Here is a 19619-nt window from a genome sequence, read left to right as displayed (position 1 = left end):
CTAAAAAAAACCAAAGAGGTATTTTAAATTAAGTGGGAAAACAAACTAGATGTTAAATGGAATTCACTTCAGCCAATTCTACCCAGAAGTGTAGTGAGTTGGATCATAAACTATATTAAAAACCCTAATGTAATACTTACCTGAACACAGTAAATTCAAAGGAAGTAAAAAATAATTCAGAGTATAGTGAAGATTCAAAAGAGTTAAGGAGATAAAAAACAGTAAGGCTCCATATTCACATGAAGAAGTAATTTAAAATGGATAATGTACTCAAAATCCAGAGTCTAAAGCTGAGCATAGCTACATCACCAAAATAGCCAAGCTTCTAACAAAACAACAGAAAGGCAAACAAAAAACCCTTCAAAAAAACAAACCAAACAACAGCAACAGCAATCAACAGAATCTCTTGCCAAACAAGCATAAATTACAAATCAATCTTATAGTGACAATCTACGACAAAAGGGGATATTAGCATAATATACCATGTAACTTGAGTATGCAGGACATCGGCGTACTAGCCGTTCTTTCAAAAAAGTTCTCATATATATAAGAAAATTTTATATATATGTATAAAAAAATTATGTATACACATACACATCTATATGTGGGTATAAAACATATAAACAAAGTATGAAGCATTAAGCAGCAAAATCAGAGAGCACATTCTGCTATTCACACCTGACTGAAGTCACAGTCATTCTGGGTTTAAAAATCCTTCATTTAAACAGTTTATACAAACAGATAAAATGAGGAGGCAGGGAAGACATAAGTTTTAACTGTAACTAATGAAAAGTTTCCTACTAATTAAGAGAGTCCTGCCACAGTAACAAGCTATGATTAACAATAGATTCTCAATCAGCAAGAGCCAAAGTCTGACTAGGTAGACCAGTTTTCCTGTATTTCACACTGTTGACGTGCAACATCCAACACTTAGGAGCACCTTTCTCCAACACAGTTTAAGAAACAAGATGTTTATATTAAATTGCGTCTGAATCCTAGAATTCAATCTTCAATGGTGAAAGACTAGTTCACCAACTTACCATGCCACTAAGTTCCCTTTCCCATTGTTTCTCACACCACAGGAAGCAGGAAGACAAAGGAAAAAAATATAGTTAAACAGCAAGATTGAAGGTGTTATCTACATCAACATGTATCCTACAAAGGAAATTTAGAATTGTGTTGTAAGCTAGCATAAAACACAGCAAGTAAGTCTCGACGTAGAAATTTAGAGAGCCCAAAGAAAATTCAAGGAGACTCAGTCAACAGTAAATGAAAGTTTATAATCAAAACCAAAATAAAAGAATTGGCTAAACAAAAAGTTACAGAATCAACCATAGAGAACCAAAACATTAATTTTTGCAATAGTCTTTAGCCACAGAATATCTCACAAAATGATGCTGTTTCCAAATGTTTTGCCACACATTTGCTAAGTGCTTCAGTAGTACTATATTTATACAACAATCTCCATTCCATAATAGGATCTTTGTATTTAACAGTGGTCTCATGTAAAGTCTTCGACAATGTTTGCTTTCTTTCTCTAAGGATGCATGCTGGTCAACTGACTTACACTACACTTAATTCAAAGGACCTTCCTTAGCAAGCAGTTTCATACTAATCACTGTCCAACAACTTCTGTTACAGCCTTTTGAAGAACAACAGATGTTTCTAAAAACAGTAATTAAAGTTTTGATAGATTGACTGCTTTCCAGACATGGAATATGTCCATGAGCAAATGAGTTCTACATAATAATTGCTTTTTTCCCCTGAGAAGACAGTCTATTTGTCACTAAGAAAGAAGCGTGGATAATAAAAGGAAAAGCAGCAGGAAGGACTCTGCTTAAAATTACAAAAATAGAACGGAGGGAAATGGGGAGCAAGCTGAGATACGAATTAACATTTCAACAAACTGGGCTTCTTTGAAGACTAACCAAATGTGAGAGAGTAATGAGAGAAACACATACACACACACAAAAACCAAATCACAGGCATTAACTAAATAACTAACTAACTAAATAAATAAATAAATAATCTAGTTTAGCTCGATAGCAGAATTCCATATCTTAAGATCAAGATCAGACAGTAACATGGTTTCTAGAAATCCTGGATGCTCCAGGATAGAGCAATAGTGGCAGGACTCTACCTAACTTTAGAAGAGATAAGAAACATACTGGATTAAGCAACTGGGTTACAAATGGACAACCTTGGGAAATTTAACTGTCATAACACAGGTTTTTAGACTGCTTATCAAAAGGGAAAATATCTACACCATGTGAAAAGGGAAGTGATTTTGGAAGTGAAGTCTGAAATCATTTACGAGAGGATACAGATTCCTCTGTTGACTTCTGCTACTCCATTTAATAAATTACCACATCTAATCTTTCAAAAGATATTAACAGTGCTCCTAAAATTTACAAAGTCTTCCTGTGATACTTGGTAATTGAAAGGAGACTAAGATCAATTAATACAATTACGAAAGACCTCAAAAAAACGATGCTTGTGGGACAAATGAGAAAATTCTGCAAGGGTATCAACAAAACAACCAACATAGGAAACCCACAAATTATATATGTAGCAACATATTTAAACTTTCAAAACTATTACCTCTGAATAGTTCTTCTCAGAAAATTTTAAAAGTACTTGTAAAATAATTCAATTTATTCTCGTAATAACTTTTTATCACATATAAACCACAAAACCAAGAAGTAATAAAATCTGACCATATTTTCTCAAAATAAGAAATCAGATATGAAGTGGCCCATGCCACTACATGTGAACTTCCCTAACTTCAGAGCTTTATCAATGAACTGTATGAGTCATCAGGCATGTAAGGAACCCAAAAAACTATGTACAGTTAAATGAATGTCTGGTTCAGAGGGAACAGAATAAATGTGTAGGCTTACGGCTAACAGCCTATTTGTGAGTAAAAGCAAAGAATCTTATTTTAAAATAATGATAAATATCACGGGAAGCTGAACTGACTTAAACTCTTCAAGATCTAAACATCATTGTGTACACTTAAAAATCACAATGGAAAAATGGCTACAAAAAGCAGGTGAAGTTGTATCACAATCATAAATTGAAATAATATTTAAATGGTATTTCTCTTCCTTAATAATTACATACCAAATGCACACTTAAGGAGCATGTGTTGAAAGCACCAAAAATGTAACAGAAAGATCTGGTTACAAACACGATTCAAAATAATCCTTTAACTTTGGTATTTTAGTTGGCAAGCATTTTTGGTAATCATTTGGACTACCTACATACAATACTACAGAAAAGCAACGGAGCCTCCAACTGCACCATCCGATAGGCTAAACTTCTGTCTCTGCTTTAGATATACTCTCTTCAAGACACAATGGAAGGGAAGGAGGAAGATTTCACTCTTCTCAGAAGGTGGTATGGATCACTTTCAGCTTTCATAGACCTCCAACAGAACCCCAAAACATGCACTGTTCTTCCTACATGTCCTAACAGAAAGCGTAATGGCTCAAAACTCAGCACACATATAAAACATAATGGCACTGCAGTGCAAACAGCCAATCTGCATGCCTGTCTGCCATAGTCCAGACCTCTGCACCATAGATGAAAGGGCAAAAGCCATTTCCATACCACTTGGCCTAGGGACCAATGATACATCTTTAGAAATTATGCATTAAGCATTAAAATCAACAGTGAGACTAGTCCCTGAACAACAATTTTGACAATTTGAACTGATCATATAGGAATTTTCTTCCTACACGAAAATGTAATCACATGTAGCAGGTTAATCAAACCACTCTGACAGATACTACTGCAAAAACTGAACAGAAGTTCCTGTGCAGAGAGAGATAATATCCTAACAGTACAGGTCTTTTTCTCTTACTATTTACGATACAGGTAACAGAGATAACATTCCAATTACAATGTAAAACAGCTTTACAGTATGTCAAAAAGCAACATTGAGAAAAAGTAACAGGACACAGGTAATTTATGGAATAAACACAATATGTTCAGACACTCACTGAACACTGCATGGCTTATTTTCCATCAGTGAGTGTTCAACACAATTTGCTTTTTTTAATAGGTTCCTTTATAAGTTTACCTGTTGTAAAACAATAGGAATCCACTTTTCCTTTCCTTCTTCAGCTACTTCCAAAGTGTATTTGCTTCTATTTGAGATCATAAAAAATGGAGTGAAAGTAACAATTCTAGTAATATTAAAACTGCTGTTGTCTATGGTGACACCGACCTGTGAATAGGAAGACATTGTTAGAAGTGTGCTATTCTTTTCTTACCTCATTTATATCTTCTGAGACTAACGAATTTGAAAGATAAATTTAACTCACATGATAATCTTTTTTATGACTCTTGCATTTCACAGAACCATGGCTTCCAACAGTGTCCAGTGAAAACTGATCAGACAGTTCACTGTCAGTTACCATAAGCTGCACCTATGAAGAAGCACCCTGAATTAATTTTCAATTTACAGACACTGACAACATTTAAAATCATATCCAAAGTAAGTGTACATAGACACAAATATAAATGAATAGTGGAAATACTTGTGCTTCTATTCAAAACACAACAACTGCCAGTATAATCCCACAAAGATACTCTACTGAGTAAATCCAAGATTTTCTACCACTTCCAGTCACAAGCTATGTGGAAAAAGCACTAAAACTGTAAGATACTGCAGAGGAAACAACCACACAAGGATCCTTTCCAAAACTTACAATTAAAATCTCAAAGGCGAATCAATGATCATGTAATCTTTCCGGTATCATTCATCCATCAGTAACCAGCACTAAAAAAATCTCACACAGCAAACTCAAATGGTAAACTGCATCTGAACCTTAGCTTACTACCGACTTTGACCCAGTCTACCAACCACAATTGCAAAGATTCATTTTCAAGTACCACAACTTTACATTTCTTACACAACTTCTAGGTCTTATTTGGAATGAGGACCATTTCTTCATGCAGTTTAAATGGAATAAAGGAAATAGTCTTACTTAGGAAACATTTATCAGTTAATTTTACTACTCTCAAAGATGCGAATCTCCCTCTTAACAATACCTTTGATAACGTAAATTTCCCATCTCAAGTATATCTGACAACATGCTTATTTAAAATACGAGTTTAGACAGGTGTCATAGCTTTCATGACCTTTAGAGATCACAGCATAGCGTAGATAACTTCCAAAGAATAAAAATGCTTTCACACAACAACACAGGAGTACAGAGCTGTCGGGTTTTACAAAATATAATACCTTGTTGTTTTGGAAGAAGTTTTTGGGCTGGAAGGAGAAAAGGAGCGGCTTTTTGTAATCTGGAGGATGCTTGCGGTGAATACCATCAGCTTTGTACTGCAACATTCGACCAGTTTTATTCACCATCCAGTACGGACTGTGAATCTGTATAACCATCTGCCCAGTTGTGTAGGTCACGTGGACAGCAATATCCAGTTCAGTTTTATCCAACTCTGTGATGCAGTAAAATGTCGTAAAGCTGATATCGGGTAGATTGCTTTTTATATGGTACTCACTTTTCCAATTTTGATCAAGATAGTTAAGTAACTGCAAATCTAGTTTTGTTTGATCCAAGACTGCATTATGTATTTGGACTGAACATCCCTCTTGCAGAGTGTCATATTTGTTCCCATTTCCCTTTAAAAAAAAAACAAACAAAAAACCAAAAAACAACAAACCACAAACAACAGTGTACATTTAAATGAGTCACACTCAAAATTCATACCAACTTTTACTTTCTAGCTAGCTTTCAAAATTAAGATACCAGTTACTAAAGCAAAATTTTAAAATGCTTATTATGCTATTTAATTATGTAACATACTATGTCCTGAAACCAGGATGCACAATTAAACAGCCACCTTGACCCATTTTACAGAAAAAGAAAAACCCAAACCAACCCTATATTGTCATCAATATTTAACACACACACACACACACACACACACACACACACACACAAACTGTCACCAAACTCAAATACATAAACATGATTAAATACTGAGTGGATTTTCTCAAGTCAGTATTTCTTTCACTAAATTTAAATTTGTAAGAGAGAGATCTTGAGACAGAAAAGAGCTTGTTACTAACACACATCTGGTAGAGACAACAGTCTCTAGCTCTAGTAATTGTGTATTTGCAGCAAAATTTTTTACTAAATTCTACTATTTGAGCCCATATACTAAATATTATGGGCATCTGAGGAAAAAAAAAAAAAAAGTGCGGTTCACTGTCTTCCATCTGTATTTCTATTCTCTGATGTCTACACCAGCAGGCAGCGGGACACAACCCTAGCAGATCCACAGAATGAAACATTTAATGCTGAGAAACCAATGTCCACACTGTACACGTTTTAGGTGTTTTACTTGAGTCTGGCTTCCCACCCAGAATGAATGACTATTAACTGTCAAAAGTGCATCTAATCATTTAATTTCATCTGAAAAGGACAAAGTCTGGCACTAGGCTGCAATTCAAGCCAAAACCTGGCAAAAAGGCAGGCCTTTGAGAATTTGTTAAAAGCACACTACTGCTAAAATTCAGTGACAGCATGTAAAATGCTACTTTAGGCTGACCCACTTCTGTCACTTGAGGCAGTCATAATTCAAAGTAAAAACTATACTGTTTAATTAGGTTCAAGCTGCACTTAAGCAACAGAAAGTGACTCACAGGGCTAAACTTGTACAGTGTAAGCTTTACTTCACATATGTATTTAAAGTATGACCTATTACTAATGATTAATACCAACACTTTTCACAATCTGGTACTGCTTCATTTCTGTAAATACAGATTTACCCTTATAAGATCTGTAAACTTGCTTCACAACTACTCTAACAGAAGCCCTGTTTTTTAATATCCATTTATAAACATATTTTAACCAGCTTATGAACTTTCATATCATAGGTGGGAAACATCACAAAAAAATTAAACATTAAAGAATTACCTCTAGAGAATAAGTTATTTGATAAGGAAGAAGATTACGGAGAAGAACAGAAGGCCATAAATGAACAACATATGGAAAATCCCACTGATCTTCTGCACATAATGAAGTTGTCAACATGTCTTTTACAGGAACAATATTGATGATAAGTGAGTGGTTAGTTGACCTCACAGACTGGCATTTCCTCTGTAATAAACTGTCAACATTTTTCATGATTTCATCAAATGTAATTCCTTCACACATATCATATTCTCCTTCCACTCCATTTTCATTGGCTAGTGGTTGCAAACTCAGTATTGATCTGTAAAAGAAAATATTTTTTAAACACTCAATATGACACTGAATTTTTCATTTCTGAAAAAGTACTATGCAACATTCATTCTATGATTATTTGGATTTTGGAAGATTTCTGACAGTAATTCATTTTGTTAGTAAACTTCTCCTGAATGAAATGTTTACCATGTGAAAAGTTTAAATGTGCCTGGTCAAACTCACCTATGTATCTGTTCAATGAATTTAGAATGTCACTAAGCCTTATTAAATAAATGTAATCAGAGATACTTACTAATTAACATTATCCACAAAAAAGCATAGCTTATTTAACAAAAAAGACACACAGCTGTCATCTTAAAAAAAAAAAAAATGGAGGGAGAGTGTTTGCAGGAAAACAGAAAGAAAAAGTCTCCATAATCATAAGAAAGCAACAATCAAAGCAAACTTATCTGCCTAAAAGTTGGTGGCAGTTCAGCTAAATTGTACATACAAACTCATTGCAGTTTCAATGAGTATTAGCTTGAAGGTGCTAATAGTAAAGATGTTCTGGAAACCAAGTCTTTATAAGGTTGACAAGCCTTTCTACATCTGTGATAGAGTTTAAGTGTATCAATTTCAGTTTTTTATTTCAGAATCACAAATAACAAAAGCAGCTTTTTTAAAGGGAAGAAAAAAAGCTGTAATGCATCACTAGATATTACTCCTCTAAGAAAACAGTCTGCACTGTATGGGTAACAATCACAAGCAGCACCTGGGCTTGGATTCTTAAAGTAACTTAGTTCATAGAATCATAAAATAGTTAGGGTTGGAAAGGACCTTAAGATCATCTAGTTCCAACCCTCTGCCATGAGCAGGGACACCACACACTAAACTATGTCGCCCAAGGCTCTGTCCAACCTGGCCTTGAACACCACCAGGGTTGGAGCATGATTAGTTAATTTAAGTTGTCCTGTAAAATGGATTTCAAAAGACTTCCAATTCAAGAATTATACAGTATTCTATTTAACCCAAACTAGGTGGTCTGAGAAGACCACACCCAACAATGACAATACAATCATAATTATAGTATTAGGTAGCAAACAGAAACTTTTTTTAGTGTAATTGTATGGATACAATAATCAACAATCTATAAACATATTCCATGATAAAAGAACAATGCAACAAAGTACCTGTAAGAGGACAACGGTATGTTGAATTCATTTTCTGGTGAAGCAGTCCCTATACATCTTCCTTCCTCAAAAATATTTAACGGGATTGAAAAATGATTCCTTATCTAAGTGAAATAAAAATCCAGCAACATGCATTAGGAAAAAATGCAAAGATTCAGTGTTTTAAACCTAACAGAGGACAGAACAAGTAGTCTCTTATTTTTCACTTACTCATTTACCATTCCAGATCAGGTATTTCAAAAGAATTGTCTCCAATACCAGGGAATCTCCTTAAAAGATTTGGTTGTGCAGTTTAATGCTATATTTTAAGTGAACATATTAGCTGTAAAATTTTTTTTAAGGAGAAACATAAAGCCCTTTAAAAATAAATACAAGTAGATCTGAACCATATCATAAATTTCCAAAGAACTTTCTCCTAAAAATTATAACAGATACAAGGCTGTGGGGGTCAAAAATCCACAAGGTAAGTCAAATATGCATTTTAAGGTTAAGCCATCAGCAATCATTATAATTTGGGGGGTATATAGCGCTTTTTGTTCTTTGCAAACATTAGTTTTTTTACTTTATGGTTACTTTAATGGCATTATTAGCTCTGGGCAAAAAATACTAATTTAGGTAAGTATAAAACAGTAAACCTGGTTATTAACCAAGTCATAAACCACTTTGGGCAAAAGCAGCAACTGATACATAACAGGGTCATTACCACTATAGAGCACTAATAACTGGATCATCCCTATACTTGTAAATTATATATTAAACTATATGTATAATACTATTCAATTAAAAAAAGATAGAGACACAAAGGGCTCACTCTTCAGCTGATTGTTCCTAATTTGAAATTCATGTCTCAATCGTAGAGAACGAAGAAAAAAAATAATCTGATAGATAACAACCTTGCATCATCAAGGTAAGGTCAAGAGAAGTTTGATCACTTCACACAAAGCAAGTATGTCAACAAGACTGCAATTACAGCTAGTATTGTAAGACATTACTGATGAATTATCCTGATCTAAAATCTGGTCCAAGCACTTCCACCCACGCTCTGCCTTTGTCACTTTGGAAAAGCTTTTTATTCTTGAAACAGTCTTCTGAACTACCTTAGAATACATAACAGCTATGTTATATGAATTGTTTAGGTAAACTTTTTAAACATTTTTTTAATGCTTATTTAAAGACTACAGGATCATTTTTATTCATTAAAAAATTTAAATAATAATGAAATTATAATGTATGTAAATATAACAACCTGAATAGGAGAACGTATAGTTATCATCTTGCTTCCTTCAACAGTATCAATTTGACAGACAATGGCCCTTTCAACACCTGATTCATCATGTCTCACTCTGTAAATACATCGACCCACTTTTGTCAGTGGAATCTTTTCTACAGTGGAATGATTATGTGGACCTAGAATTTATAAGATGAGAAATAAAAGAGAAATAAAAGGAGCATAAGATACATTTGAAAGACAAAAATGCATATTCAGTAGAATTTTCTGTATCAACCTATTAAAAAAAAAAGGTAAAGCAAATGAAAAGGTACAATCCCACTTTTAATATGCCAATTTTGCAGTGTTCCTAAGAAACAGAAAGATTTTTTTTCACCAGATGAAAAAGAGTCAAGTGGGTTTTGTCACTACAAATAAAATTAGTGCCCGAAGAGAAATGTTTACAATATGTAATGGCTTTTTAACAAGGTATGGTTAAAATTTCCAAATTGTGGAAACAATTCAACTAATTAATAACACAGTCAAGACCATTTGTAAAAATCAGTTTTGGAAAAAACCTGTGAATTGATACAATAAATCAACTTAATTTTTAACATATTTACATTAAAACTAGATAAATGTTACTTTTTTTTTTTTTTTGCTATTTTAGCTTTAACTGTGTTTTACTTAAAATGAATTTAAAAAAAATCTTTTCTTACAAAGATCCCCTTTAAGAGGAACTTTTTCTATGAACACTCATATATACATCTATCTATCTATCTATCTATATACAGGCCTCAATACTACAAAAAATAAAACTGAGGTGGCTTAATTCTGCATTAACTTTTGAATGCAAACAAATACTTGACTGCAGTAAAATCATGAAATAAAGATCAGTTACCTAAACAAATTATCATAGTAGAAAATTTATGCTATGAAAATTAACGTGATACATGTAACTTTTAGGTGTGAAGAATAAAGCAGGATTTCAAATACTGCCATGCACAGAGACACTCCTTTCACATTATGTAATTCCCCAATACTTACTGACATGTACAAGATGCAGTATTATGTATGATGCACTACTTACAATAACAGAAGATGTATGAACTTTGGAACTTACAGATCTGAATGTAAAACCTCTTGCTGCAAAGAGTTGTCATTGCTGTGAACTGGTCACTCTCATTTTTAGTTCTGACAAATTCCATATTTAAATTCTCTTCATCTCTTAGAATAAATGTTTTTGCTCCAAATTCAACATTAAGGACACTAAAGGAATCACTAGGTGCGACAGTGATGGGAAGTCCTAAAGAATTTATTATTACAAATGGTGCTCGGTCTTTTTTGAAGATGTCTGAAGTTTGACTAGCTGCTTCAGCAAATGCCTAGAAAACAAAATATAGATACAAACCACAAATATATTAAATAAGATTTCATCAAGATGATCTGCACAAACATTCATTTAACATTACTGACACTGCATAGTTAAGCAAACTTTCTTACCGTGCCCAAGTTACTTAACATTTGTAGTCCACATTTGGATAACGTAATGTTCAGCTGGTCTTTTGAAGAAATATTTATTACTGTTTTATATTCTGGAATTTTGAAGTGTTCTTCTTCTGCATCTGATTCAACCAATGCTTTTTTAGCCTTCTTCTTCATCTGAAACGAGATTTTTAAAGAATTCTTATCTGACCACTTATTCTGTAGAAGTAAGTTTTACCTCAAAACTCCTTCTGTCTCCCTTTCCCACTTCTATGACCTGTCAAAGTTTTCTTTTTTCTGTTCATGTTTTTATTCTCAAATAAATACAGAAGAAGACAAGAATAAAGAAAGCAAGAAGCAGAAGATGTATTTCAGAAGTCAGTAATAGTAGGTAAATTTATGATTATTCAAAACTTAAGAACATACAGCTATATACAGCCACTAACATATCCAGTAAATGCTGTGTGAAAACAGTCATTGTAACATATCTAATAACACTGTAAAAACTATTATATACAACCAATTTTCTCTTCTTAGAAGAGTAACATCAAATTTAGTCCCTTACGTTTCCAAACCAAATACATTTTCCTGGCCTTCAACATTTCTGGAAATTATCTATTTCCAAATGTTGTAATTCAAATCTGGGCAAGAAGATCAAACGTTTGACTCGCTGTCTTCTACCCTTCTTCTGCATTAGGTCTCATACCTTTCTAGAAAATTCTTAGGAATATTTTTAATAGCAATTTCCTGATTGCAGTATCTCAGTCAATAATCCTTACCCTTCTGAGGCCATTAATTATTTCAGAAAGTTGTTTGATAATGACAGTCCTAGGAAAAGGGCAGGTTTCCTATTCTGAGCAACCTCTCACGCTACAAATACTTGAAGAGTTTTGAAAAAGAAAAAGGCGGGCAGGAGAAGTATCACTCTTCCTTAGATAAATGCTTATCTACTTTGAGACCAGAATTTCCCTATGAAGGATGGAACTGAAGTGTGGTAAGAACACTGTTCACACAGCAGACTTTGTGCTAGTCAATAATGGGTATCAGTTTTTCCAGTAAATTTCCACTACAGGTACTACTGCGCAATGAGATCTTTCCAAAGCCACTAAATGCATCATCAGCATACAACCTAGTTTCAGAGAAACCAATATAATGCCATTATGATTATCTACTGCAAGTGGAATCAAATTCTCTTGCCACCTGAAAGACAGTATTATTTAACAGATCTGCAAGTCTGGATCTTGACTCATGCAAAAGCAGTTTTCCTTCACTAATTGGGAAAAAAAGTCTTGGCACCAACAAGAGGGAACACAATTGTTAGATTAGCCTCATCTATGAAAGATGCAGAGCATTTGTTTTTATTAAGGTAGTGAAATGGAAGATTTGAGTTCCACTTCGGAAAATATACCTTGATTTCAAGAACCCACGGTTTGAATAAATCAGTCTTCTCAACTTCTAGTGGTTCAAGCAAAGGTTCCCACACCCCAAACATCTCATTAAAATAGTGTACCTGTCAAAATGCAGAAGTCAATTAGGAAGTTACATTCAACTGTTAAATCAATGGAAGCTCTACAGATTTTAAGACTTAAAATTCTCGTTTAAAAGTATATTAATTACCTTGGTAACATGAAAGATTTATAATCAGGCTGAACTTAGAGTTGAGTCTATACTGCAAAGACCCACTTCCAAATAAGCGGTATAAAGTATGTCACTTAAAATACAATTTTGACCTAAGCCGTAGGCACTGGAAGTGCCTATTAAAAAAAAAAAATTTACTCACAACAACCACTGAATTTTATGTCACTAATTTCCAAATATGAGCCACTGTGAACATTTTATGTACAATACTGGTACCACATAGTATTTTATAGAAATGACATATGAATATATTCTACTGTAATCTTAAATTAAGATTGTCACACAGGTTTTTGGGAGGTTTGTGCAGAATATAAATATGAGATTGTATAACACCAATTACTGCCATTAATACATTTCATACATGATATTTTAACTACGTTAACCCTCCTCGTTCCTATCCTGCTCCTGAAACATATATTTGTAAGAGTTTAGTCATCAAATATACGGATTATTTTTCCTTTATTGTCTAAGTAACGTGACAGGTTCAATATCCTAAGAAAACTTTTATTTCTTATGTAGGATTCCTCACCTCTAGCTCCAGACGAGAACGTAGGTTGATTAAAGTACTCCAGTTTTTGACTTCCCCGAGAAATGAGGACTTAGCTAAAAGCATCGGTACAGTTCGGTGCCCAACACCAGCTTCAAGTGTTATAAAAACAGATTCTATATTCATTTTCAATGACTCTCCTGTGGGCACCAGTTCAGCAGTTGGATTTTTATCTTCATTTTCATTTGACTCTTCAAGAAACCACATTTTTAGATTTTTTATATCTTTCTTATTCCACAGGTCTGGAGGAATTGGACTGACCTCTTTTTCTGTTGTTTCTGCAGTTTGATAAAGGGCTGATGTAATAGTAATTACTGTGTTTATGATTATTGGTGAAACCTACAGTTAAACATTGGAAAAATTTGAAATGAGAAGCTAGTACAGGGAAAAGCTACTTTCAGAAACAAAATTATAATGAACATGTTACACTAACAAAACACTTCTGTTCTCTACAGGGCTTCTATATTTGAAAACTCATTACTTTCCATAAAATACAGATTTTCAGCCCCTGCCTTTCTTCCAGATGGAAGCTTTCTAAACTACATCATTCAATGCTCTATTTGAACACTTCAAAACTTATCTCTGCAGACCAGGCCATTTTATAAAACACAGATTCCAAAACCAAAACACTGTGACACAACTGTTAATTTTCAATTTTGTTTGTTTTCACATGCTAAACAGATAGCTGACCTGATAAAGAACAGAAACAATTCCCCTCTTCAGTCATTTCTGATTTTTTCTTATTTTTCTTCCTAAGAAACATATCCCACAAGCAACTTCAAAGCTTGTAAGAAGAAAGTAGTAGTGAACTAAAAACATAATAAAAGTGTACCTACTTTTATTGTTAGAGATCTAATCGTTAGATCAACTGTCTGTGGATTAGTACTTGACTGTTTCATTTCAAAGAAGAAGTCACAAGGCTGTAACACCTATACAAAAGAGTAAAAACAAATAGAGAAAAAGAATCTTTTTAAAATCATATACTTTTAAATACTACATACCAAATGTACTGAAAGGAAAAGTAAACAAGAAAAAGACAGCATCCAAAGCATCACCTCAGCCACTCATCATTAAATCATTAAAGATTCAAACACCACCTACAATAAAATGCATTACACTTCAGTAACTCTATTCTTTAGGTGAAGTCTGCATATGTCTTCAGGTACACCGTATCACCATTCCTGTGACTTCTGAGAACCAGACTTTCAGTTAAGGGCAACACAGCAACAACAGTGACAGTTTTCCTGAATAAAAATATCAGTTTGAATCATAATCACTCAGTTCCAGCTTTATTTTACAATCAGTCCTTGCATACTCTCACTTGCCAAGTTTTACCACAACCTAATCTAAAGTACACTATATTAAAAAAAAAAAAAAAAAAATAGTGCTATGTGATTAATAAAGCACTCGGATGTAATTAAGACTCTACTGAGACTGTATTGACAAGAAAATTTATTCTGCAGTCCCTGCGTGAGAAAATATGTCTTTCAAGAAGTCCCTAAAGATTGGGCAATATAAACTCTTCATGTCAGTATCAGCCTTCAGCAATCTTGTAATCTTGTTGTAACATCATACATTTTCTTTCTTCACTAAAGGAGGTCATACAGTATCATCTGAATTTCTATTTCTCCAATTATTTTCCTAGACTGAAAGAGTATCGTTTACAGAAAACTTGGGTTCAAAGGTTTCCTTACGTACATGTTTTCAAAAGGAGCACTTATGCTGCTTCCTGCAGAGAATGTCTTCATTTTTGACCTCTACTATTTTACTACTCAAGTACTTTCTGAAATTTTCAAAGGTGGTACCATCTGAAGCATCAAACTAAAGCCCTCTGACGTTTTTTCCCTCCTTATAGCACAAGCATCCTGCCAAATACAGGTCTTTGTTTCTAGAGTCTGAGAGAAAAGATTCTCGCAGTAGATATTGCCATAAGATGGAAAGCTTGGTGTGAAGCCTTTTAATGGCTTTTTACAAAGGTAGCCACATTTGTGCCATATTCCCCTGCTACAGAAATGGAAGTTCTGCGTTGTGTTGTGGCTATCAGTGCAAGTGCACCACTTTCTCAATAACTAGATTGTTAACAGATTAATGCAGTCGAAACGTCTGTCTACCCAAGGAATAAACTAAGCTGCTATGATAAGTGGAAGTTGTAATCCTGTCTACTTACAGCTTCGGTCTTTCCTACATAGTTCCACAGAGTAAGTAGGCACTAATGCAGAGCTGCAAAGACACATTCTTCAAAATTCATCTGTGTTTTGAGGACACAGATAACACTTGGATATACTGCCAAATTGATTTTTTTCTGTGGTGCAACTAGGTATAGTGGTTTTAGCTATAGAGCCAGAAAAGCTCTAGAAACTCCAGAAGTCAATACATTCCACCTGGTCATTAAAACTAATAAGTCTAATTTTGTTGCCAAAATACAAAGAAGCAATTTTAATATAATGGATCTATGGACCTTAACACAGAAGAATTTATGAACAGCATACCATAAGTAATATATTTCATAATACATACTTCCCATTCGGTCTGTGATCTTTTGTTACTCATGTAGCTATTTAACACAAAGTTACAGACTGAAAGTATTCCAAATTTACTATGTTGCATTTGAAATAGTGTACACTCATAAAATTCTATTTATATGGCTTACACAGGATACAAGATTATTAACATATTACTCTCCTAGGCTTTTTATTTTAGCTTGACATACTAAGCAAACCTCAAAACCACAGATCAAGATGATGCTTTTGGCATATCAGACCAAATAGAATAAAATCAACAAAATAAGCTAGCCACAAAATTTTACTCTTATGTCTGTAATATACATTTTAATGTGAAAGCTTCGGAAATAACTTGCATTCTAGTAATATGTTACACAGCACCTGTTAAATACAAAGAGGATGTTTGCAAACTCACCGTAGTGATGTTTCCTTTCCTTTCTTCTGGAAGAAATGGGCATGCTTTCATTTGTAACTCTTTAACAGCAGCTGTCATGCTATACCTTTCAGGACTATTTTTAATGAAGACCTCACATTGTGTTGTAACTACCAGTGCAGGAGCATCGCTTCTTGTTAAGTCGGCCACAAACACAATCTCTGGATTTTTAACAACAATGTTCATTTCCATTGTAGATATAGGCTGCACAGGTGCTTCAAAAATATAAATTAAATTAGCTTAATTGTTCACATTAAATTGTCATTATTTACAGCTCTCATAATTTACAGAGACATTTAAAAGATCTAGCACTACCAGTGTCAGAAAACCTGTAGATCCCAGGGATCAAAATATTTCTAGGCTCCTCACTGGAAATACAAAACCATTAAAGCTCTAGTTACTTTCAGATACAATAAAAGATTCCACAAAGCTTCTTTGTCAATCAGTTTCACCACTATTGCTTGCTACCTCTATTATCAGCTTCACTAAATATCTAAATCAGCCATCTCAATAGGGTCTTACAAAAAAGCTGAAATGCTGGACACATTTTCTGCTCTCTGGAGTGGCAAAACACACATTTTTCCATAAGACAGTAATGTAGCTTTTACTAGTGCTTGATCTAGCCATTTGCAGTACTAATATACTTCTATGTAAGACTTCCTATGTTCAGCTTTCGATCATCTGTTAAATAATCACAGCAGGCCTACCTGAGGTTGACACAACTAAGATACTTAGAGTACAGGAAAACATACAAAATAAGACTTGGTTTGCAAACCTCATGTGAACTACAATGGCCTGGAAGCATAAATAGGTCATTTACTGCTCTGATGCTCTATTGGGCTAATTTCTGATGTCAGATACAGGGTCCTGTACTAGAAAGATCTTAGAGACTCAAGCTAAAAGCATGTTCACTGATGGAGAGAGAAATGCATGTCAGTGAACAACTAAAATAACAACATTTCTAGGCAGCAACATCAGGCAGGCTGAGTTCATATGTAAGCATAATATAATATGCTCCATCCTTCTGTGGAAGGATGAAAATGATGATGGCGGTAATCATCATCATAAACTTAGTTGAAACTGAAAAGATAGTGAGTGCCAGCAGTAACTGTCCTTTCCCATTTTTGTTTATTTTAGACATACATTTTTATGTATTTCCTTTGTGTGGTAAGACAAAGCTTCATTTAAAAACAGACACCAAGGGACATGAACCAATTTCCAGAATGCAAAGAAAGAAATATCAATTGTTAAAAGAATTCGTTCTGTACACATGAACACAGGAAATAGCATAAAGGAGTATTATAATTTTGGAAATAATATTATAATACAAAAATTAAATGGATATTTAAATGGAAATTTAAAAATATTTCCAGTATATACCTTGCTCCTTTGAAGGTAATGACTGTTTGAGATTTCTCTGTGCAGCAGCACTTTCTGCATTAGCCTTTAAGAATATATCTGCAACAGTAAGCAGAAACTCCATGCTTGCACAAAGGTATATCTCTTGAACAATCACATCAAGAACAGTGCCATCTCTCCCCTGCTTATAGCTTATATCCATCATAACTTTCTTGTCGAATCCATGTTTCATTTCCACCATTCTGAAAGACCATTAAGGCAGAATTTAATGACACAATAAAAATCAGCCACAAGTTCTGAAAAACACTCAATATTCTCACCCCACCAATACATTAACAAGAGTGAATTTAAATAGGAACACCAACAATTTTAAAAATTGATTGACACAAACATCAACATAAATTCTACAGAACTTCAAAATTAAGTAGATTCCCATACACCGGCAACTAAAGGTGTTCATAATTTTAACAAGTTATACCATCACAATTCCATGTTTACATATCAAAAGTATAGTTTACTGACATCTGGGTTTTTTTCATGGAGAGGAACAATGTTAGTCTTACTTAGTCAGCAGTTTATTAAAGCTAAAAATGAAATTCGTTTCTCCATGCATTTATTCATTTTGTATTTAAAGTTTTGTTTAGTTCATATTTAATTTGTTTCTAGCATTTATACTGGTCTCATAAGCAACATATGAAACAAAAGGCAAGACAGACACAGAAGTCTACAGTAATATGTACTTTAAGAACTATCTACACCAAAACAACTGCAGTTTTAACACAATGATAAAATGGAAACATTTGGAACTTTTTGTCAAACTTCAATAAACAGTAATTTATGTCAAAACACAGACCTTGGTGTAGCCATCTGGATTGACTGTCTTTTATCATCTAATGTGCAGTTCGCCAGCTTGACTGAAGCATTCATTGAACCATCGGATAACATTTTGACAGCAGCTGACATCAAACCTAATTTAAACTCTGCAAGCTTCAAAAGGTCATCTCTCTGATCCAAATTTGTAACCTGCTTAAATCAAATGAAAATATGTTTGTAGACTTGCTTATAGGTAATGTAAATAATACACATTTGCGATATACAGCTTTCTTCTAACTGGTAAAATTTCTAATAATGATATATTAAATGACCAGTAATTCAAAAGACAACAAAAAATCAGTAACATGCAGAGAAGGGGGGGAGGTGCGAAAGCAAAGCAAAGCTTTACACTTCTAACAGCTTTGCAAAGCAAGCTTACATTAGTGAGAGGGAGACAATGTTTAAAAGAAAGTAGAACTATCACATGCAATTTCAGTTTGTGTGCTGTCTAAAAAAATACACAGTGTATGCAAAGACGACAAGTAAGAAATTAAGTTTTGTCTCTTGTGACTACATGGTGTTCAGCCAGATACTGGAAAATTGTCCAAAATCTACAATAACAGACTACAAGTTTAAAATAAAATATTACTAAACTTTTAGTCAGAAATTTGCTGACGAGTTTTGTAAATTTAAACCAAGAGGAATAATAATGTATTCATACTGTAACACAAATTTAAAATCTCCCTCCACAATTTTATTTATATACCTGTTTGTGTCCACACATGTCTAACTTAAAGAATAGGCTGCATCCCTCTGCATTTTCTTCTTCCCAAACTGTATTTTAAACTACAGTAAGTTTTCAGCAAATTTTTATTAGTACCACAGAAAATGCCACATATTACATGCTACCACTGGTTACACCTTTTCCTGTAACATTTGCCATGATGTTTAGTTAAAATAGCTATTTATCATTTCCATCGTGTTTGTTGCTACTGTTAGAAATCATTTCCTCTGCTCCTAAATTAAACTGCTCCTGTTCAGAATTTCCAGCAGTCTAGGCAGCCTTGAAGTTGTTTCTTTATCTTTGTAACCAAAATTATATTTACCTGTTTTGAATCTGGACTATACAATACTAAAGTCAGAGAGTCGAATCTGAAGTCCAGTTTTAGTGTTGTTTTTATTTTCATAGATGAATGCAATTCCACTACGGCTGATGTCACAACAGTTACACCTTTTGAAAATTAGAAAAA

At 33.8% G+C, this 19619-nt stretch overlaps 1 protein-coding gene across 1 annotated transcript in view; it reads right to left on the bottom strand.

Moving 5' to 3' along the window:
- The window catches only part of VPS13A (vacuolar protein sorting 13 homolog A (S. cerevisiae)), a gene marked incomplete at its 5' end in the record, with an annotated part of 71559 nt that overhangs the window by 32857 nt on the left and 19083 nt on the right, over positions 1-19619 (bottom strand). The window contains 15 exons of the mRNA XM_010012512.1: positions 4085-4231; positions 4329-4433; positions 5252-5647; positions 6948-7245; positions 8387-8490; positions 9633-9793; positions 10717-10978; positions 11097-11255; positions 12487-12588; positions 13246-13602; positions 14100-14192; positions 16180-16412; positions 17578-17798; positions 18410-18579; positions 19476-19600. Coding sequence (XP_010010814.1) covers positions 4085-4231; positions 4329-4433; positions 5252-5647; positions 6948-7245; positions 8387-8490; positions 9633-9793; positions 10717-10978; positions 11097-11255; positions 12487-12588; positions 13246-13602; positions 14100-14192; positions 16180-16412; positions 17578-17798; positions 18410-18579; positions 19476-19600 — 2933 coding nt within the window. The remainder of the gene's footprint in view (positions 1-4084; positions 4232-4328; positions 4434-5251; positions 5648-6947; positions 7246-8386; positions 8491-9632; positions 9794-10716; positions 10979-11096; positions 11256-12486; positions 12589-13245; positions 13603-14099; positions 14193-16179; positions 16413-17577; positions 17799-18409; positions 18580-19475; positions 19601-19619) is intronic.

This window comes from Nestor notabilis, unplaced genomic scaffold, assembly GCF_000696875.1.
Source record: "Nestor notabilis isolate BGI_N333 unplaced genomic scaffold, ASM69687v1 scaffold7344, whole genome shotgun sequence".
Lineage (NCBI taxonomy): Eukaryota > Metazoa > Chordata > Aves > Psittaciformes > Psittacidae > Nestor > Nestor notabilis.
Note: the sequence above shows the minus strand (reverse complement) of the source record. Positions and strands in the feature narration are given on the sequence as shown.